General features: G+C 44.4%; 3 protein-coding genes across 7 annotated transcripts; 2 read left to right on the plus strand and 1 right to left on the minus strand.

The window, feature by feature from the left end:
* Nucleotides 1-430: 430 nt before the first annotated feature.
* LOC115151739 (calcium homeostasis endoplasmic reticulum protein) lies at nucleotides 431-11,035 on the plus strand. Of its 3 annotated transcripts, none has more exons than XM_029695928.1 (18): nucleotides 431-623; nucleotides 1,070-1,243; nucleotides 2,358-2,396; nucleotides 3,103-3,266; nucleotides 3,522-3,659; nucleotides 3,751-3,902; nucleotides 4,093-4,204; nucleotides 4,296-4,385; nucleotides 6,207-6,399; nucleotides 7,258-7,418; nucleotides 7,678-8,134; nucleotides 8,336-8,589; nucleotides 8,724-8,857; nucleotides 8,930-9,016; nucleotides 9,414-9,548; nucleotides 9,699-9,842; nucleotides 10,269-10,549; nucleotides 10,651-11,035. In XM_029695928.1, exons 1-18 carry the CDS (start codon nucleotides 599-601, stop codon nucleotides 10,686-10,688), a joined length of 2,778 nt encoding a protein of 925 aa, XP_029551788.1. In that variant the 5' UTR covers nucleotides 431-598; the 3' UTR covers nucleotides 10,689-11,035. The 3 variants fall into 3 exon arrangements, with proteins under 3 accessions (XP_029551788.1, XP_029551789.1, XP_029551790.1); XM_029695929.1 differs by having other exon boundaries at nucleotides 8,342-8,589; XM_029695930.1 differs by lacking the exon at nucleotides 2,358-2,396.
* A 64-nt stretch (nucleotides 11,036-11,099) lies between these two features.
* c17h19orf44 (chromosome 17 C19orf44 homolog) lies at nucleotides 11,100-16,669 on the minus strand. Of its 3 annotated transcripts, none has more exons than XM_029695931.1 (9): nucleotides 15,558-16,668; nucleotides 15,217-15,372; nucleotides 14,405-15,082; nucleotides 13,899-14,301; nucleotides 13,644-13,726; nucleotides 13,080-13,566; nucleotides 12,885-12,983; nucleotides 12,471-12,637; nucleotides 11,100-11,504 (listed from the first exon to the last, which is right to left on the minus strand). In XM_029695931.1, exons 2-9 carry the CDS (start codon nucleotides 15,358-15,360, stop codon nucleotides 11,415-11,417), a joined length of 2,151 nt encoding a protein of 716 aa, XP_029551791.1. In that variant the 5' UTR covers nucleotides 15,361-15,372; nucleotides 15,558-16,668; the 3' UTR covers nucleotides 11,100-11,414. The 3 variants fall into 3 exon arrangements, 2 of the variants coding, with proteins under 2 accessions (XP_029551791.1, XP_029551792.1); XM_029695932.1 differs by having other exon boundaries at nucleotides 16,602-16,631; XR_003867351.1 differs by having other exon boundaries at nucleotides 11,418-11,504; nucleotides 12,471-12,696; nucleotides 15,558-16,669.
* Nucleotides 16,670-16,809: 140 nt separating this feature from the next.
* Nucleotides 16,810-21,192, plus strand: LOC115151743 (calreticulin-like). The gene is made up of 9 exons (XM_029695938.1): nucleotides 16,810-17,054; nucleotides 17,640-17,741; nucleotides 18,027-18,230; nucleotides 18,561-18,655; nucleotides 18,765-18,974; nucleotides 19,361-19,474; nucleotides 19,738-19,881; nucleotides 19,966-20,058; nucleotides 20,202-21,192. The coding sequence occupies exons 1-9, from the start codon at nucleotides 16,961-16,963 to the stop codon at nucleotides 20,400-20,402; spliced, it is 1,257 nt and encodes a 418-aa protein (XP_029551798.1). The 5' UTR covers nucleotides 16,810-16,960; the 3' UTR covers nucleotides 20,403-21,192.
* Nucleotides 21,193-21,535: the final 343 nt, after the last annotated feature.

Raw genomic sequence — 21,535 nt, forward strand, 5'->3', positions numbered from 1 at the left:
GGTTTTTGGTACAGGTACAACAATAGCTTTTTTACATAGAGATGGAATTTCCAATGTATTCAGGGACCGCTGAAAGATAGAGCAGAAGACACCGCTCAGCTGAGTGGAACAGTGTTTCAAGACAAGACCACTTATGTCTATATACACAAATATACTAATTGTACATGTAATCAAAGGACAGTGTGTTAGACTAGTTAGAGAGTTTCTTAGGAATGTTTAGGGGAACAAACGTGTGACTGCTTCCTTATGTAGGTAGTGCAAAAAAAAAGAAGGTAAAAGTAAACTGGAGTCATTATAGTTTTGGGAGGGTGAAAACAATTGATCATCATAACAATTTTTTTCTTGTTGCTAAACTTGCTGTGTATCTTGTCAGTCCTAAAAGTGCTTGATACGCCACTGGGGGAGCGTTGTAGCTGCTTTATTCCAGTGGCGCCCTGAAGTATGAAGTCATCGAAGTACTTCCGGTGCCGGAATGTCTCTAACAATTTGGAATGCTGCTGTATTTTCCTTAAACCACATAGCTAGATAACATTTTTACAAATTCATCTGTGTGTCTTTGTGGTTCAGTGGACTCGCTGTTACGTTATTGAAGACAAACATGGATATTCCTACAGCTCCTGAGGGTTTGTATCCATTTTGAGTAACTAGCAATGCCAATGTGCTAGCTAACTTAGCATGCTGTGCAATGAAGCTACGCAGCTAACTTAGCTAGTGTATCCAAAGCTAGTCAGGCACATGGTTATCGTTACTAAGATAGAATTCTATGATTTTTATTAGCTTTTTGATCAACTAATTAATATATTTATACTTGGGTTAGGGAACTAGCTGGACTGTTTTGACTGATACGCCTAGCTATAACGTTAGTCGCGCATGCGTCGATAATGTCCCTTTTGCTTGACTACTTTTGTCCCTTACAGTTAGTTACCTTGTGCAGTACATAACTGGGGGTAATTCTGCTTTGACATTTTGTTAGGTAACGTAACAATAAGAGACCCCTATGTACAGTATGTATGGTGTATCAGAAATAATTGTGTGACTCACCATACAAATATATTGTTTTCCTCCACAGACCAAGAGCTGAAAAATGTCATTGACAAACTGGCCCAGTTTGTGGCTCGAAATGGCCCGGAGTTTGAGAAGATGACAATGGAGAAACAGAAGGACAATTCCAAATTCTCTTTTCTGTTTGGAGGGGAGTTCTTCGCCTATTACCGATGCAAACTTGCAATGGAACAACACCAGCGTATGTAGCACATATAGCTATCCATTCAAATAGTCTTATCTTAGATTCAAATCAAACGTTATTTGCCACATGCGCTGAATACAACAAGTGTAGACTTAACCGTGAAATGCTTACTTACAAGCCTTTAACCAACAGTGCAGTTCAAGAAGAAGAAAATATTTACCAAGTAGGCTAAAATAAAAAGGAACACAATAACGAGGCTATATACAGGGGGCACCTGTACTGAGTCAGTGTGCAGGGGTACAGTCTAGTTGAGATAATATGTACATGTAGGTGGGGGCGAAGTGACTGCATAGGTAACAAACAAAAAGTCTTTAGTCCATTTTGCAGCAGGTTTTGGAGCACAACCACCACCACGTGCAGATGTTGTCGCTTAACTTGTGACATCTGCTCACATCTTTGTAGTCATTGCAGGAAGAAGACCTGCATGTATTTTTGTCAAATTAGATATAGGGTTGTTACTATACTTGTATCACGATACTAGGAAGTAGGCTAAGGAAGGAAACACAACATGAAGCAGACTTCACTTCTTATGGAAAACAGTCCCAATCTTGGGAAAAAACTGCCTTATGTTGTCAACCAGTCACATTTGTTTATTTAGCAAGCTATAGCACCCAATATTTTACACAATTAGGTTATTTTTATTTATTTTATTTAACCTTTATTTAACTAGGCAAGTCAGTTAAGAAGAAATTCTTATTTACAATGGTGGCCTAACCCGGACAATGCTTGGTCAATTGTGCGCTGCCCTATGGGACTCCCAATCACGGCCGGTTGTTATACATCCTGGAATCTAACCAGGGTCTGTAGTGACACCTCTAGCACTGAGATCAGTGTCTAAAATCGCTGCGCCACTCAGAAGCCCAAAAAAGTTATAAAGGATCATAGAGTAAAGTCTGCTTCACAGCGTCTGTGTTCTTTTTGCCAAGTAAAAACTTGTATCGTGGATTCGTACTATCTTGATACTAGTATTGTGACAACCATGCAGCACCCATACTTCCTGAAGCTGTGGACAACACTATTTAAATGTGTGGCTGTTTGTTTGCCAGCTGTATTATGATGTGTGGCTGTTTGTTTGCTAGCTGTATTGTAATGTGTGCTTCTCTCCACATAGATCCTACTACCCACGAATGTGAGGAGTATAAGTTGGAAGGTATTTACTGGATAGAAAAGTGCAATTCTAGTACCAACCTGCACATTTTGCATCAGCAGTGATTTGAAGGCTTTGTTTTTGTATTGCGTTTAATGTGTTGATATTTTTCAATCATGGCGATTTTGAGATGGGGGGGATACCCTTACTGCTGGTGTTATCTAAAAATACTTAGATTTTAGTCGTTGTCTAAACATTGTAGTTTTGATGTTTCAACCACAATTCAAGTTTGGACTTTGCGATGCCTATGTATGTCAGTTTTTAGAGAAAGTTCTTGTTCTTGATATTCTTGATGCTTTTTGAGAAAATGCAGATTTATTTAGTTTTTGTCTGTTGCTTGTGATTGTTTCAATGCTGCTGCAAAGTTTTTGTGACTTTATAATCCACACTCTGCTGTTTTTTTATTTGTTTCAGAGGTGCTGCAAAATGCTTTGTTTTTCAATATTAACTCCTTTGAAGTATAAAGGAATTTAGTTAAATGAAGATGAAGAATGAATCAAGACATTCCTTGACATTGCATGAAGATAGTTGCATGTAAAAATTGTATTGTACTGGCTTAGCTTTTCCAGAATTTCATTCAATTCTGAATTTTATTTTTTTAGGTCACTTAGACAACTGCCTGTGCAAATGACAAAAAGCATCAGTACTACAATGTTCCTTATCATGCTTTGTCCTTTAATCGCTTAGATATTTTGACCTTGTTTTGCAGATCTTTATAATCCACCTGGTACGGAAGTCCTAGACGTCCCTCCACCAATCGCCATCCTGGCCCCGCCCCCCATCGCCCCTGCCACGCCATCTCTAGATGAGCTCATCCAGCAGAGCCAATGGAACCTGCAGCAGCAAGAACAGCAGCTGCTCACTCTCAGACAGGTACGGGTCACCTTACCCCAGGGTCGGTCAGTCTTCTAGACCATAATTAGTTGAATCAGTTGTGTTAGTGCGGGGCTGGAGAAAAAGCCTGCACACACTGGCCCTCCATGGTGCAGACTGACCAACGTTACCAGATCTTATATTCTCTGGTCCTAAAATGTATGAGACCGAGTACATGAAGTTTCAAAGCAAATACATTTGACAGCTGTTGTTTTTCCTAATGTCCAAGATGAACTGGTTGTCGTTTGATTCCAGGAGCAAGTGACTGCAGCCATAGCTCTGGCCATGGAGCAGCAGACCCAGAAGCTGCTGGCGGAGACTCAGCAGGACATCTCTGAATTTGACAACCTGCTGCAGCCCATCATTGACACCTGCACTAAAGACGCCATCTCGGTAGGTTCATGACACCAGGTTAACACAACATGAGCAGGAGAAGGGTCTGGTATGTTTAGTCAGTGGTATGTTTCTCTCTGGTTCCTCCCAGGCTGGTAAGAACTGGATGTTCAACAACGCCAAGGGCCCACTGCACTGTGAGCTAATGTGCTCACACCTCCGGAACCGCATCACAGCCGACACAGCTCACTTCGAACTCCGCCTACACCTCATCTATCTCACCAATGATGTCCTCCATCACTGGTAAAAGCATGGTGGAAATTAGGCTTTGTTTTATCCTCAGAATGCACTTTTTTCATATGTGAGTGGCAATCTATGTGCATTTTAAACTGATAAAAAAACATACCTGCTTGTTATCGATAATGTTAGTAATTATAATGTCATGCATTGTATTCATGGTTAATTACATGATACTTGTATTGTGTACCACCAGTCAGAGGAAGCAGCAGAGGGACCTGCTAGCAGCGCTGCAGAAGGTGGTGGTGCCCATCTACTGCACCAGCTTCTTGGCTGTAGAGGAGGACAAGCAGCAGAAGATCACACGTGTCAGTGGGCTGCCTGTTCAATGTAGACATTGCTCCATATAGATGTTACCTGTGGTTGAATGACACCCTCTATTTCCTGTATCTCTCACAGCTTCTACAACTCTGGGAAAAGAATGGCTACTTTGACGAGGTGACGATCCAGCAGTTACAGAGTCCAGCTGTGGGCCTGGGCCAGTATCAGGTGAGGACTGAGGCTAGTGGCCTAGTAAAGTGAAATACTGCAAGTTGGCTGACAGTTAAAAGCTTTGGACTTAGAAGTCAACCACATATATGCGTCCTGCCCCATGCCACACAAGAAGGTCCATCAAAATACACAGCTCAAAAAAATAAAGGGAACACTTAAACAACACAATGTAACTCCAAGTCAATCACACTTCTGTGAAATCAAACTGTCCACTTAGGAAGCAACACTGATTGACAATACATTTCACATGCTGTTGTGCAAATGGAATAGACAACAGGTGGAAATTATAGGCAATTCGCAAGACACCCCCAATAAAGGAGTGGTTCTGCAGGTGGTAACCACAGACCACTTCTCAGTTCCTATGCTTCCTGGCTGATGTTTTGGTCACTTTTGAATGCTGGCGGTGCTTTCACTCTAGTGGTAGCATGAGACGGAGTCTACAACCCACACAAGTGGCTCAGGTAGTGCAGCTCATCCAGGATGGCACATCAATCCGAGCTGTGGCAAGAAGGTTTGCTGTGTCTGTCAGCGTAGTGTCCAGAGCATGGAGGCGCTACCAGGAGACAGGCCAGTACATCAGGAGACGTGGAGGAGGCCATAGGAGGGCAACAACCCAGCAGCAGGACCGCTACCTCCGCCTTTGTGCATGGAGGAGCAGGAGGAGCACTGCCAGAGCCCTGCAAAATGACCTCCGCAGGCCCAAATGTGCATGTGTCTGCTCAAACGGTCAGAAACAGACTCCATGAGGGTGGTATGAGGGCCCGACGTCCACAGGTGGGGGTTGTGCTTACAGCCCAACACCGTGCAAGACGTTTGGCATTTGCCAGAGAACACCAAGATTGGCAAATTTGCCACTGGCGCCCTGTGCTCTTCACAGATGAAAGCAGGTTCACACTGAGCACGTGACAGATGTGACAGAGTCTGGAGATGCCGTGGAGAATGTTCTGCTGCCTGCAACATCCTCCAGAATGACCGGTTTGGCGGTGGGTCAGTCATGGTGTGGGGTGGCATTTCTTTGGGGGGCCGCACAGCCCTCCATGTGCTCGCCAGAGGTAGCCTGACTGCCATTAGGTACCGAGATGAGATCTTCAGACCCCTTGTGAGACCATATGCTGGTGCGGTTGGCCCTGGGTTCCTCCTAATGCAAGACCTCATGTGGCTGGAGTGTGTCAGCAGTTCCTGCAAGAGGAAGGCATTGATGCTATGGAATGGCCCGCCCGTTCCCCAGACCTGAATCCAATTGAGCACATCTGGGACATCATGTCTCGCTCCATCCACCAACGCCACGTTGCACCACAGACTGTCCAGGAGTTGGCGGATGCTTTAGTCCAGTTCTGGGAGGAGATCCCTCAGAAGACCATCCGCCACCTCATCAAGAGCATGCCCAGGCGTTGTAGGGAGGTCATACAGGCACGTGGAGGCCAGCAACACACTACTGAGCCTCATTTTGACTTGTTTTAAGGACATTACATCAAAGTTGGATCAGCCTGTAGTGTGGTTTTCCACTTTAATTTTGAGTGTGACTCCAAATCCAGACCTCCATGGGTTGATAAATTGGATTTCCATTGATTTTTTTTGTGTGATTTTGTTGTCAGCACATTCAACTATGTAAAGAAAAAAGTATTTAATAAGATTATTTAATTCATTCAGATCTAGGATGTGTTATTTTAGTGTTCCCTTTATTTTTTTGATCAGTATAGAATACATTTACAGCGTATGGTTTTAATTGTATTTATTTTATTCACTCCAGCCAGGCCATTCACCACTAGTGTTTTCTGCAGCAATGCCATCTTCCTGCTCATCTCCTCTCTCTCCCAGGCCTCTCTGATCACAGAGTACGCTGCGGTGGTGCAGCCTATTCAGCTGGCCTTCCAGCAGCAGATCCAGACCCTGAAGACGCAGCATGAGGAGTTTGTGGCCAACCTGGCGGTTCAGCAGCAGCAGAATGCAGCAGCAGTGAGCCAGCTAGCTGCAGCAGAGCCTGACATTAAGGCAGTCACCACTCAGCCTGGTGAGAGGGTAGAGAAAGAAGAACATACACACATGCATAAACACACATTCTCATGCATGCACACACACAGTGGTGGTAAAAGTAAACATACCTTAATAGAAAATGACTCAAAAGTGAAAGTCACCCAGTAAAATACTACTTGCGTAAAAGTTTTTGGTTGTAACTATACTTAAGTATCAAAAGTATAAAATATTCCTTTAAATCAAGCAAACCAGACAGCACAATTCTTGTTTTTTTTAATTTATGGTTAGCCAGGGGCACACTCCAACACTCAGACATCATTTACAAATACAGCATTTGTCTTTAGTGAATCTGCCAGATCAGAGGCAGTGAGGAGGGCCATGGATGTTCTCTTGATAAGTGTGTGAATTGGACCATTTCCCTGTGCTTCTAAGCATTCAGAATGTAGTGCATAATTTTGGGTGTCAAGGAAAATGTATATAGTAAAAAGTACGTTATTTTCTTTAGGAATGTAGTAAAGTAAAAGTTGTCAAAAATAATATAAATAGTAAAGTACAGATAATCAAAACTACTTAAGTAGTACTTTAAAGTATTTTTACTGAAGTAATTTACACCACTTCTCTCTCACAAACACACACCAGGCACTTCATTATGTTGAGGGTATTGTTAGCAAAACAGCACCGTAGAGATGATGGTGAAAGCTTTGATTGACTTTTAGGCTGTCTCTCTTGTGTACACACAGACCCAAGCACTTCAGGATTTTGTTTACATGTTGATTATGGGTAGATTCTTCATCTGTAGCCATATTTACCCTTTAACCAAATATCCTTCTCACTGTCTTGTGGTGTCAAAGGCATTTCACTGTACTTGTGCATGTGACAAAACTTAAAACCACAGGAGAGGTGAAGTCGTCCATGTCTGGCCCTCCTGGTGATTATGACGGCGCCCAGTCCAGATCGGACCCCGGTGCCAACAACAGTGGCCACTCTGATAACTCCTCCTCTAAACCCTGGTTTGACCCACAACACATGTCTGGAGGCTGGAACCCCAATCAACCAGTAAGCTGCTCTCCTAATGTGTTTGTGTGCAGTGTGTGACTTTTCCCTTATTATGTAAAAATATAAGGAATATTCTGTGTGGATATACTTACAGGTTTACTGTTGTCGTAGAGTTGAACAGAATGACTGATGTTCCTATCTATTGAATCAGTCCCATGCTAACAAACTGTTGAGTTGATGAGTGAGTGGTGGTGAAGGTACAGTAACATGGAAGATGAGACTCCGCCTAAACACCATTTTTATTTTTGTCCCCCCTCAGCCTCCGTTTGACCCCACCCAGGCGCCCCCGCCGTGCCCTCCCTGGAACAGCCACGAGAGCATCTGGAACGAGCAGAGGGGGGACCCCAGCTGGAGCGGAGGCCCTCCAAGGGGGGAGGGGGGTCCCTGGAGCGGAGGGGGAGGACAGAATGAGCCCCCTCCCAACTGGAGCAGTCAGTACGACCAGCCCCCCTGGAGCAACCAGGGACCTGACCAGCCCCCCTGGGGCCAGAGAGAGCCCCCCTTCCCCCGCATGCAGAGGCCCCCCCACTTCAGAGGGCCCTTCACGCCCCACCAGCCAGGGCCCCCTTCCTTTAACCAGCCGCCCCCGCCTCCCCACAACTTCGGCCGGTTCCCGCCGCGCTACATGCAGGATGACTTTCCACCCAGGCACCATTTTGAAAGGCCGCCCTACCCTCCACACCGCTTTGACTACCCACCGGGAGACTTCCCTGGAGGTAAGAATCCAGGACAGGTCCCACCATGGGAGCTCAATATTCACTGTTTTTTTCTATGACTATTGTATATGAGCACCTCTCTGGTTTAGTTCCCTGACCACCATCACATAGCGATTTACATCGGTAACTGACATCAGTAACTGAAAGTACTGGCTGCAACATGTAATTTAACTGAGTATCTCCCCATGCCCCTGCGTGTTGACCAAGACATGGGCCCGCCGCACCACCACCCTAGCCAGAGGATCCCTCCTCCGGGTATGGGGGGAGGAGAGCACCCTCCCTGGGGGGGTAACCAGCACCCAGACTTTGGACCCCCATCCCACGGCTTCAACGGCCAGTCCCCCCACATGAGACAGCGTCCGGCCCCGGCTCACGTCAACCAGGATGATCCCAGCCTGGTCCCCAACGTCCCCTACTTCGACCTGCCCGCCGGACTCATGGCCCCTCTAGTCAAAGTGAGTAGAAAGGGATGAAGATATCTATTGCTTTTCAAGGATAAATTGTTTCCACAGCTCACTATGGAGATGCATATATTTCTTGACCACAGTGGTCTAAACAGTTGTGTTCTCTACCTGTTTATGTGCATTAGCTGGAAGACCATGACTACAAAGCACTGGATCCTAAAGACATCCGTCTGCCTCCCCCAATGCCCCCCAGTGAACGCCTGCTAGCTGCTGTGGAGGCCTTCTACAGCCCCCCCTCCCACGACGGACCCAGGAACAGGTAAAACGTAAACATTTTCACTTCATGTGATCAATGCAATATGTGCTCTATTGACTGCAATGTGTTTGTCAGTGAGGGCTGGGAACAGAACGGCCTGTATGAGTTCTTCAGAGCCAAGATGAGAGCCAGGAGGCGAAAGGGCCAGGAGAAACATAACAGGTGAGACTGTCTGCCTGCTGACCAGCCTTATGTCTCACACACAGACACATCTGTAGTATAAGGAGACTTTGGGTGTCTATTAACATAAAATAAATGTGCCTTTTGAAATCAGCAGGTAAATACAAATGCTTTGTAAGTCTGTCTTTTTTCCCATCTGTGTCACAGGAGGCTGCTGATGGGAGGACGGCTCAAAATAATGTCTGGAGAATGGCGTGAAAATGGTATCAAGCCCATCGAAAACCATGTGTTTGTGTTCGATGCCATACCATTTATTCCGTTCCAGCCATTATTATTGGCCCGTCCTCCCCAATTAAGGTGCCACTGGCCGCTTGTGGTAAGTGTAAAAACTGTATGAGAGGTGAGTGTGTTAACGATGTGGGTTCTCTGTCTCTCCCAGTGCACACGGTAGTCGTTCACACAGCCGTTCCCGTAGTCAGGGTCGCTCCTCGTCTGAATCCAGCTCAAGATCCTCCAAGTCCTCCCGCTCCTCCTCCCGGTCTCGATCTCGCTCCTACTCCCAATCTCGCTCCAGGTACACAGACAGGATTCTTCCTGATTTTAACATTCCTGACCTCTGAAATTAAGATTTTGTTAGATGATAGTTGATGTCTAATTGCACCACCAACATGACACAGTTAAGGCAACATTGATGCTTATGACTTTTTGTCTTTCACCTCCGCAGGAGCCGATCCAGGTCGTCCCGCAGTCGCTCTCGTTCTAGGTCTCACTCCAGATCTCGCTCTCCTGACAAGAGACGGCAAGAGAGGCCTGCCTCTGCCCCCGCCTCTGCCCCCGCCTCCCAGAAGTCCCGTAGCCCCTCACCTCCGTAAGTCCCTCATCTCAGCATGCACTGTATTCTGCTGTCCACACATTCTATTCCTTCTGACATATTGCTTGCATATCTGTGTATATAATAGGGTTAGGTTTTTTGGGAAGGTAGAGACCAAATAGTAACTGCACCATTGAGATAATCGAGGCCGTCACTGTCCCATTGAAAAGTTAAAGCAGAGCATTGAAGGCTGTAGATCAGGGTTCCCCAACCCTCTCCTCTGGGCCCCCAACCCTCTCCTCTGGGCCCCACCCAGACATTTCACATTTTTGTTTTAACCCTAAACTTTCACACCTGATTCAGTCAACTAATCATCAAGCCTTTGACTAATTGTTTAAGGGTTAAAACAAAAATGTGAAACGTCCGAGGGGACCCTGCTGTAGATTTTGTCTTTACTGAATGTATTGGTTGTGATCTCCACAGAGCTACGTCTGGTCTGGGCACAGCCCCCTCGGTCCTGCCTCCAGACAGCAGGTTGGGAGAGGAAAACAAGGGCCATCAGCTGCTCATGAAAATGGGCTGGAGTGGTTCTGGGGGGCTTGGGGCAAAGGAGCAGGGCATCCAGGACCCCATCAAGGGGGGAGAACTCCGGGACAAGTGGGACCAGTATAAAGGAGTGGGGGTGTCACTGGATGACCCTTATGAGAACTACCGCAGGAACAAGAGCTACAACTTTGTAGCTCGCATGAAAGCAAGGGAGGAAGGTAGGAGTGTTCTTTTTTTAAACTGTTGCAATGAAATCCTGATGTAGTGGATAGGTATTTTTAGGTGATATGACAAACTAAAATAAGGTTCTTTATTTCAGTGAATCGGGAACCACAGGAGCCCCCTCCCGCTGAATAATGTGCATCGTAAAACAAACCTAACCCAGAACACACCTCTTCAAGTCAGTTTTTTTGTACAGAATGTTCTTATAGTATGTTTCAATCTATTTCAAAAATCCTCACATACCAGAAGGTTTTGAATGTTGCTTTTTTGTGATACTCATTCATGTATTTTCTTCTCATGTTCCAGTTTGACTTGGAAATGGATATAAATAGTATTGTTCTTTTGTAAGAAAAATAAAGTGTGTGGAATTCACCCACTGATGCAATGTATTGTCAACTGTAAATGTGAATCAAAATTACCCTCTAACCACATGCTGTAAAGATTTTTGTTTTAATTTGTTTGAATAAATGCGCTCAGTTTGTCTCCGCTTGAACCTAAATGTACACTGTAAATAACATAAGACAAAAAAATTGTCCCTTCAGAATCAAGCATCAAAGATGGTCCATTTAATATCAAGGTAAAACATTTTTTTACATGATTCCAGTTCTTAAACTTTTTATTGAACAGCATTACAAATGTTTACATGTCCTCATTGATCTCAATATAAAAATTGTACATTCTATTGAACATGACACAGTAAATTCTTGTCATAAGGATGTCCTGATCTGTAGGTCAGTCTCACATGCCCCAACTAATACATTTTTTATTACAAAAATGATCTGGTATAAAATGTTTTAATAGTACCATGTAAAGTGTCCATACATTTCCAGTGCTGAGTGCAGTCCAGGCACCTCCTGGTTGTCAGATATAGTGATACTCTCTCATTTCCTGAAGAACCTCCTCCAAGGCCTCTTCCATTGTCAGCTGGGGAGACTTGTGACAGCGAATGAACTATAACAAAGATTGCACAGGTTATTGAATCCCACTACAATTAAGGGAAAGATTAACAATATCTGAAAATGCTAATCTTTGTCTTGGATTATGACTACAACTGGACAGTGTAAGAAGTGTGAAAACAATTAGGGTCCACAGTTACGCTTGTTTACACTTAGGTCGGAACGCAATCATGGTTACATTAAGACACCATGGAGCCAGCGCGAGATATGGGTCGGAAAACATCTCGATTCAGGGATGGGATATGCCACTGTACTTCAAATTTGACTTTTATCCACACTGCTACATTGAAGATTTAAATACTGCTAGTTACCAGTAGCCACAGCAGCTATTATGGAATGGCACATCACGTTCAACAACAACGGAGCTAATTGGCTAACCCTGCCATTCCAAAATTGCTGCCTTGGTTACGGCTAGCTAGCATGAGTATGAAAAGGGAAGTTTCAGAGGAAGGAAAATAGCTTTTCAATCTTCTCGATGTATCAGTGTGAATAAAGGTAACATTTGAAGTACAGAGGCATATTCCATCCCTGCATTGCAGTATGTTTTCTGACCCATATCTTGCGCTGGCGCCACGGTGTATTAATGCAGGGTTTCCCGAACTTGGTCCTGGGGCCCCCCCCTGGGTGCACGTTTTGGTTTTTGCACTAGCACCACACAGCTGATTCAATTATTTGAATCAGCTGTGTAGGTCTAGGGCAAAAAACAAAACGTGCAACGAGGGGGGAACCAGGACCGAGTTTGGGAAACCCTGTCTTAATGTAACCATGACTGCGTGCCAACCTCAGTGCAAACAAGCGTAAAGGTATGGTCGCTATCTTCTGGCCAAAGCAAATAGTTAACAGGTTGAAAGCCCCTCATAAGAGGATAGGTGTCAAGGGGGGTGTTCGACTATCAATTATACCTTCAGTACTCTGTAAATGTGTAGGAATGAATTTAGGATTGGGCATTAGAGTAGCCTACCTCCTTGGTGTCCTCCAGAGTGGTGTAGGTGTAGTCTGCAGAGCCCAGGGACTGCAGTAAGGAGGAGTGGAGGTGGCGGCTGGTCTGGACAAAGTGTTTGGTGAGGGCCAGCTGCTGCCTCAGCATGTCATTAAGGGCAAACACAGCAGGGCTGTACGCACTGAGGGCTTGGGAGGAGGTAGACACAATATAGGTGTGGTCAGTAGGTTGAAGACCTGAGCCTTTCCTATTTAGATAAGAGATTAGGCTTCAGGCATTGTGTTATTAACGATGGTGACAATGAGGTGGGTGAAACAATGCGTCGACTGGCATGAGTCGCAGTGTAGCGATTTGAGGCATTTTATTAAAATATGTTTTAACTTATTTTTTAAATGAGTGAGAATTTGTCACTGAACTGTGGCTGTAAGGACATACCCTCCACAGCCTCTGCACTAATGGTGTGACTTGCAACAGGGGTTGGATCCACGTAGGCCATCCCCACCGCTGGCCCCAGGGCGGCCATATCTACACAGACTGACAGACAGGTAGCCATTACTACATTACACTGACTAAAGTGGCAATATTTTTTTTGCTGTTACAAATATTACTGCAGTTAGTTAGTGGACAAACCGGAGGACCAGGTGTAGGCTAGTCCGTCTGCTTGGGTCTGCACCGCAGCCTCTCTCACGCTCCTTCTGCTGGGCGAGCGTCTTTTTCGCACACTAGACGGCGTGATAGTGTCAGCCACAGAGTGGGAGCGAGATGATGATCGGGAATAGGAACCCTTGCTGCTTCTGCCACTGAATGAATCAGCGGTTCTACTGTAGTCTGTGTTGGTGATGTGACTGTCCCCCTCCGAGACACTGGAGTACTTGTCTTGCCGGGATGTGTCCGAGACTATGTAGTTCCTGACCTCCGACACATCCTTGTCCCTGTCTCCCAGGTGCTCAGAGATCTCACTCACCCTACTCCTGTCTGTCTCAGTCCTGATCTCACTCTCAAAGTCACTCTCATAGTCCTCCCTGGGCTCCTCTGATGGGATCTGCTCCTCACCAGAAACTTCCTCGATAAATGATCTAGGGGCAGGGTCCTTGTGCTTGACCGCTTTGGTTTCTTTCTGGAAAACAAAACCTCATCAGAAATGAAAAACATGTTCCAGAAAGAATGGTACCGCTGGCTGCCATTATTACCAACCTTTTTTATTTTTTTGTTCTCAGACATTCCAAGCGTGATGACCGGTGCCAGGTCGTCCAGTGACATAATGTTAAGCTTGAATTCTGCAGAGAAAACATGACTTAATGAATCAACTGAATTTAGTAAATTATATTAAAAGCGCTCTGCACCACTGTTTAGCCTTCACACTCAAAACAATATAGAAAAACACTACTAATTTCTATATTGCTTTTCACTACAACTCAGACTACAGATATTTAACGCATGACATCTTACCATCAGAGACCCCACTTTTCTCACTCATGGCATCGTCAGAGGGCAGGTCCTCAGGGTAGATCTCCACAAGGGAGCCCAAGGCCTCAGGGAAGAGCTCCTCCAAGGAGCGCACCTCGCTGAGGGCTGACACTGAGGACTGGGAGCACTTGAGGTGTCTGGCCCGGGGGGAGCCCTGTCTGCCTGAAGAGGGAGTGTTGGGGGGAGAGGGCGATGGAGAGAGGACCGCTGAGGCACTGCGGATGGAGAGAGAAGGGCTGTGCTGTGCCAGGGCTCGGCTGGAGAAGCGATCGGGGGACCCGAGTCGTTGAGGAAAGGTTGGGGAGCGGGACAGTGCTCTGACTGAGGATGGCCAGTCTACCAGTGGAGGTGAGGGTGAAACCTTTTGGCTTCTTTTGACGAAGGACTGTGGAATACAAGCAAAAGGAGAGATGGTGGTTTGTTTGCACATTGTTGGTACTAAATTGCTATTAATACATAATACCACTCTTAGGAAGGCAGTGAGGTACCTTTCTAGTTGTCTGTGAGGACACTCTTGCTTCTTTGTGCAGGCTATTCTCTGATGACTCAAAAGAGCCTCCCAGGAGCTTCCTCATATCCTCCTCATCACTGTCCAGAGTCACACCTCGACTGGCCACCCTGACTGGAGGAGTAGGGGCTTTGAAACCACCCAATGGCATGAGATCCAGATCCGGGCCTTTCTCCTTGGGAACTACAGCAGGTGTAGCTGATGCATTCGCTGTCTTCTTCAGGAAGCGTTTTTCCTTCATGCTGAGGTCACTGCTGGACTGGTCAGACAGGGTCCGGGGCGTCTCCCTCTCCTGGGGGGCTGGTGGTGTACTCCTATTAGACAGTGCTGGTCCATCCCTGGCTTGTTGCCGGTTTCGGATGCGGTTCTCTATGAGGGCCAGTCGGCTCAGGGCCGCGCTCTGTGAGCTCCTCTGGGATGTGGTCACATATTTGGACTCGACCGGCTGTGTCTTGGTCCTACTCAGGGCTGGAGGTTGGCTGGTAGCAGGTGGAGGGGCTTTCTTGAGGAACCTGCTCCCCCAACCAGCCCCAAAGCTCTCTGGTGGTGGGTTGTCCTCTAAGGATAACGATAGGTCGCTCAGGTCGCTCAGGTCCTGGAATGGGGTTTGTCTGGCTTGTGAGGTGTTTCTCCTATTGGCAATTGTGTCCACATATCCCTGGGGAGAAAATTGCAATAGAAATGCAAAATATTCTGTGAATACTTTGCACTCACCATTCTTGCAGTTCGGGGTAGCTTAGCTAATGAACAACCATTGGGTGTACGGTATAAAATAAATTAACTATAACTTACTGGATCTCCATGGGTTTTAACTGTTCCTTTGGCCACATAACGCTCTGGGTTATCCTTTGAGTCAGCAGTGTTTTTGGTAATTCTCCTCTCTGAGAGCTGTGCCTGTGCTCTTTCCAGAGCTGAACTCCTGCCACGATTCCACATTCTATCTATTAGCTTGTTAGAAACACATTCAAATGAATAATGTTAGATTAGCTGTTCAACAATTGGATATTTGCGTTGTCATTTTTGATCATATGAAATAGAAAAATAAATGCAGGAATTTAAAAAAATTAACAACAAAGCAAAGCTATGTTCATCGTAAGTAGTTCTAAGCAGTTTAAAAAAATACAGTGACCTACATTTACACTGGGCTGCTAGCAAGAATATATCTGCTTTGCAGTCGTGTACAAAACAAGCAGACGAGTGCATACTACATATGCACTTGATTAGATGTGTCCGTTTTGAGATGAACATTGTAGCAACATGATTTGGCCTTGGATCTATCAGCCACGATCGCTACAATGTATCCAACGTTTCACTGTAAACAGCGTCCCTCGTATCCATGGGACGAATCGCAGTTTACTCACATGACATCATTTAAACGCGTCATTCTACGGAAAGCTAAAAGGCACAAGCTTTCAGAGGTATGTCATGCAATGTCCATGTTTTATTGTTATTGCATTAAACGAGGCATTTGGTAAACCTAGTGGATGTGTGTGTCAACATTGGAGGGACGTTTATTTTGCTATGTAACTGTGTGGAAATGTGCATTTAGACTATAGCGTGCACATTTGAATAGCCCACTTGGTTCTCAGAATAGGTGAACATGTTTTTTACAATTTTACAAAACTATCCACAACATAAACTAAATTGTTTCCCTCTCGTCCCCTATTATTGCTGCTATTACAAATTCAGAGAAATTATTGAAAATATGGCCCACTCGGTGTTGAAGAGGTTGCCTCTAACCTCTGGATCAGAGTCAGACCGTTTTTATCCTCCATGCCGTTAAATCTAGGGTTTGGGATTGGGCAATCTGACCCTAGACCTCGAGCCGATGTGTAAACAAAGATGATGGATATACTGATAAGATGCTTCTCTCCCCCCTAACAATGGCAGTTGTTGTCCACAAAGCGGCATGGCGGGCTGTCTTGCTCCCGCCTATCCTTTCTTTGGATCGGTGGATACGTCTAATTGTTTTAATACTCTTGAATATTTGATGAGGGTTGTTGACGTCACCGCCTGTATTGGATGGATAGATGCTATGCTACTAGCCTCATACAATGAATATGCATAGCCATCTCGAGACAACGCGAGTTGCCGGAATGTCACGTGTCCTACTTATCTCACTACACTCATGACAACCTAAACATTACAAAACTTCTTTTCCATCAAAAAAACCTCACGTAGCAAATAAATCATTCGTTTTTTGTTGACCAAATTCGATACTCGCTCATTGACCTCCATACAAAAACTCCTTGCTTGGTGGTCGAAAAAACGTGATCTGCTGGAGGGAGACAGATTTTCCGTCGAGTTGGGCCTCTCTCTTTGCCTCTTCCTCTCTGTGTGTAATCCGAGCATTTCCGAAAAATAACTCGTGGTCTCATTTCATTGGACAGGATCTCATCCAATGAGCCATGGCCATCTGTGAAGGAATACGGAGTTAGAAATGATCATATAACCTGTTTCCTTATTCTTTGAGCGTTTATTACTGGGTTTCAAGGAGCTAAACGACAGTTTACCTGGACAGCGGGACGGTAGAAGCATGAGGGTCGCAGTGGCAATATTTTCAGTTTTTGCATCGGTAGCTGTCACCATCGACGCTACTGTATACTTCAAGGAACAATTTCAGGATGGAGGTAAATGTGACTTTTGTCTTACTGATCATTGCTAAAATGTTTATATGGGATAGATTATGTTTTGGGGTGATCTAATCAAGTGCCCATACCGTACCCTATAACGTGGTGTTTTGGTCTTTAATTAAATATTAAATGTTCTTTCTGCATGTAGTAGTCAATCACTTTGGTATTTAGGCTATTGCTTGGAAAATGCTCCATTATGTAGTTTCTGGTAAAATAAAAGTTTTCTGTAATGTGGAACATGAGATCTACACCTTGTGCGTCAAGGAAGTTTTTGAGTTTTATTTTTTGTTGTTGCATACAATCTATTTGAAAGTGAATTGACATAAAATATCATTATGGTCAGACATGTTACACTGTGTGTAGAAGACGCACCATTTGTGTATGTATCAAGAGAACTTTTGACATAGTATCAAGGTGAAATCCATTATTGTCATTTTGTTACATCAAAGTATTATATGACTCAGCAGTGCACTGTATTTGATTCTTTCGCTTTTGATTTGTTCTTTAATTTCCTACCATCCTTACTCATCCATGTAACTTCCCCTAGATCCTGACTGATAAGAATGTAAATGTTGGTTTCAGATGCATGGAAGAGCCGGTGGCTTGTATCGAAGCACAAGACTGACTATGGAGAGTGGAAACTGACCGCTGGGAAGTTTTATGGCGATGCTGAGGCCGATAAAGGTGAGCTGAATAGGGATATACAGTAGTTTGATCATAACAAGATGTTTCAATATGGAGTTATGCCCAATTCCTTCACTAAGTCTGAGTTTGCATATGCCAAATGGTTGCAAATGGCTCCTTTAGATTGTGGATTGTTGTCAATGCAAATGTAAAGCGTATTCTTGCCAACACTAATCAAAATGTAATCCACATGACATACAGTACTGTAAACTCACTATACATCACTCGCCTCCTACACCTTATACGTACTGATATTAATGTATTATCTTCTTACCTGTTCCACAGGTCTCCAGACCAGCCAGGATGCCCGTTTCTATGCTATGTCCAGCCGCTTTGAACCCTTCAGCAACGAGGGCAAGCCCCTGGTGGTCCAGTTCACTGTCAAACACGAGCAGAAGATCGACTGTGGTGGCGGATATGTCAAAATCTTCCCAGCAAACCTAGACCAGGCAGCAATGCACGGGGACTCGCAGTATTACATCATGTTTGGTGAGTGGGTGCAGATCCCCACTAGTTTTTCTGACTGAGGAATGATTTTTGGTCAGAGATTAATCCCTCTGTGTATATTTGTTAATTCCATTCTTTTAGTTTTAGATTTGTGTGAATTGTTAGATATTACGGCACTGTTGGAGCTAGGAACACAAACAAGCATTTCGCAACACCCGCAATAACATCTGCTAAATATGTGTATGCAATCAATAAAATTTGATTTTGTCACCCTCGGTCATTTTCAGAAATGTGTGGATTTTAAGGTAGATTCTGTGTTTTATTGACGTGACAATCAATATATTAAATGCTCTCTACCCATCCATCCCACAGGGCCAGACATCTGTGGCTACAGCACCAAGAAGGTTCACGTCATCTTTAACTACAAAGGCAAGAACCACCTCATCAAGAAAGAAATCAAATGCAAGGTAAGACATTTTAAATCCCTCAGCATTTAATTCTGTTACTGCATATTTCCCGTCAGGCCTTTCTTTGCCTCTAACCTGACCCCTGCTGTTCTCCACTTTGTCCCTTCAGGATGACGAGCTGACACACCTGTACACTCTGATCCTGAACCCGGACCAGACATACGAGGTGAAGATCAACAATGAGAAGGTGGAGTCAGGCACTTTGGAGGAGGACTGGGACATTCTGCCCGCAAAGACCATCAAGGACCCCGAGGCCAAGAAGCCAGAGGACTGGGACGACAGGCCCAAGATTGACGATCCTACAGACACCAAGCCAGAGGTGAGCCTCTTTGCATTGGTGTCCAGTCAGCGCTGTTTCCCTATTCGGCCCAATGCATCTAGTCAGGAAACAGTTTCATCAATCCACTGTAAAATGGACAGATCCCAAAGTTTTTCCCCAAGCTAGTTACTCTTACATAATGGTAAAAAAAATTAAGAATTTGATGGCTATCACATTTCATTCTGCCATATTATGGGGCCATTGTGCTTAGAAAATGTTCTATGATCTTTCTTCCTGATATTAACAGTAATTTGACTATTTAAGGCCAAAGAGCATGAGCTTTCTGTGCTCCTGATTTAGTTACACCAATTCAGGAGTTCTCTCTCTTTTGTCCAAAGCACTTTAAGTTCTGTCACTGGCCAACTAATGTTGAACTTTCTCACTAGGGCTGGGAGAAGCCTGAGAACATCCCTGACCCTGATGCCAAGAAGCCTGATGACTGGGACGTGGACATGGATGGAGAGTGGGAGCCTCCTGTGATCCCCAACCCGGAGTATCAGGTACACACTGAGTTTCAACCAGTGGCTAACAACACTTAAATAACTTCAATTATTAAGCTGTTATAAATGCTTACAAATTATGTAAATGCTGATTAAGCTTATTATGTTAATAAACTCTAGAATCCTCATGCATTCATAGCATATACAATACTCACAAATAGTTTATTAATACAAGTTATTATAGAGTGTTATCCTTCCATGAGCTGCATTATACAGCTAGTTGGTCACCACTGGTAGTCTAATATCTGGCCTTGTCTTTCCAGGGAGAGTGGAAGCCAAAGCAGATTGACAACCCCGACTACAAAGGTGCCTGGGTGCATCCTGAGATTGATAACCCTGAGTACACAGCCGACACCTCCATCTACAAGTTTGACAACATTGGAGTGCTGGGTCTGGACCTGTGGCAGGTATGTTAGACAATGAATGAGAAATGTGTAGCTGAAGGGTAATTATGGGCTTGATGTTACATTTGTTTGTCTGTCTTTCTATAGGTGAAGTCTGGCACCATCTTTGACAACTTCTTGATTGGTGATGATGTAAAGGAGGCGGAGGAGTTTGGAAATGAAACCTGGGGAACTACAAAGGTAGGATTTTGTTATTTTCATGATACGTTTCTATTTTGGCATAAGTTAGTATGAGTTCAATTTGCTATTCCTTTTCAAATGTTAGACCAAAATACAACCCACAGTGCTCTCTTAATGACCCATTTTCCTTATTTCTAAAATAGGAACCAGAAAAGAAAATGAAAGATGCACAGGAGGAGGAGGAGAGGAAAGTGAGAGAAGAGGAGGAGAAGAGCAAGAAGGACACTGCTGACGATGAGGGGGATGAAGATGAAGAGGAGGATGAGTCAAAGGAAGATGAAGAGGACAGCCCAACGGAAGAAGGGGAAGAGGAAATTCCCATGAAGGACAAGGATGAGTTGTAAATTAAACTGAACAGAAGATGTTTCTGTCCCGCCCTATCTCCTCTCCAATGGACTGACTGCTGTGCATCATCACATTGAGTAATACCCTATGGACTTGCCCTTCCTGTGGCAACCTATTTTTCAGGTGTAGGGGTGGGAAAGGGGCAGGTAATGTTTGCCTTTTCTAGAGGTTCCATTTTTTATTTTTAATAGGTGTTTAGGGTTGAAGAACTGGGTTTAAGTTTTATGTTTCTGTGAGAATGATTCATTTAGGATAATTTCCCCCTTTGTTCAGAATGTGGTCTGTCCTGTCCATGTGTCCTACAGTTGCTCTAGGTGGTGCTGCCACTGGCTTCCTTGCTTTTATCATCAGCTACCATCAGTTCATACCTTCAGTGTCAAAGCAAAGGATTATTCCCCCCATTCTTGTCATCAATCTTATCTGATGCTGTCTATTTTGGGAAACAAATTGGGTACATATCAGCTGTAGTTTGTTTGATTTCTTTTTTATACAGTTGTATGCAGTACTGTACTATAAATTATTATAATTAACATCCTTTTAATTTATTCCCTCGTTACAATTGTCCTCTGTTTGTCCACCATTCATAACTCTCCCATGATCTATTTTGTACATGTTGCTGTCTCAGACGTTGCTTTAGTTGTAGGGCAGCCGCAGACATGACAGCCGCAGACATGACTATCAGACTAAAGGATCTAAACTGTGACTCACAATCTTAAACATGTCACTGTCCTCACAGAGTACTGTTTCAGTGAATAAATCAAGCTTTTTCTTTCAATAAAAGTATTTTCAGGAGACTTGCATTCCAGAAAAGTTTGATTCTAACTGATTTTAGTTTGGTGTTGTTGACACAGTGAGTAGAGGTACTCTTGACCATGCTTGAGTGTTTTATTTCAGGTCACTGCCTCTGAGGACACTCAGGACAGGACGATGGCAGGTCTCTGCCTCTCTGAGGACACTCGTGACAGGGCGGTGGCCCTTTTCTCTAAACCATGTTCTGGAACAATCCATACCCAGATACAGCAATACATGCACGTTTGTCAGTAACAGTACACAACATTTTCAGTAGAAAGAAACCACTGAAATTGTTTGCTTTCTAATAATTGTTCAATTCCATAACTGATCATTTTGTAAA

The sequence above is a fragment of the Salmo trutta genome, chromosome 17, assembly GCF_901001165.1.
Source record: "Salmo trutta chromosome 17, fSalTru1.1, whole genome shotgun sequence".
In the NCBI taxonomy this organism is placed as follows: Eukaryota; Metazoa; Chordata; class Actinopteri; order Salmoniformes; family Salmonidae; genus Salmo; species Salmo trutta.

Excerpts from the sequence above, each read along its gene's own strand:
- LOC115151739 (XM_029695928.1), top strand. The coding sequence starts at position 599 with ATGGATATTCCTACAGCTCCTGAGG. Across the intron at positions 4,386-6,206 it reads TGGGCCTGGGCCAGTATCAG|GCCTCTCTGATCACAGAGTA; the intron begins GTGAGGACTGAG and ends TCTCTCTCCCAG. Across the intron at positions 8,135-8,335 it reads ACCGGGAGACTTCCCTGGAG|ACCAAGACATGGGCCCGCCG; the intron begins GTAAGAATCCAG and ends CCCTGCGTGTTG.
- c17h19orf44 (XM_029695931.1), bottom strand. The coding sequence starts at position 15,360 with ATGTGGAATCGTGGCAGGAGTTCAGCTCTGGAAAGAGCACAGGCACAG. Across the intron at positions 13,727-13,898 it reads GAAAAGTGGGGTCTCTGATG|AATTCAAGCTTAACATTATG; the intron begins GTAAGATGTCAT and ends TTTTCTCTGCAG. Across the intron at positions 11,505-12,470 it reads CTCTGGAGGACACCAAGGAG|TTCATTCGCTGTCACAAGTC; the intron begins GTAGGCTACTCT and ends TCTTTGTTATAG.
- LOC115151743 (XM_029695938.1), top strand. The coding sequence starts at position 16,961 with ATGAGGGTCGCAGTGGCAATATTTTCAGTTTTTGCATCGGTAGCTGTC. Across the intron at positions 18,975-19,360 it reads CTACAGACACCAAGCCAGAG|GGCTGGGAGAAGCCTGAGAA; the intron begins GTGAGCCTCTTT and ends CTTTCTCACTAG. Across the intron at positions 20,059-20,201 it reads AAACCTGGGGAACTACAAAG|GAACCAGAAAAGAAAATGAA; the intron begins GTAGGATTTTGT and ends TTTCTAAAATAG.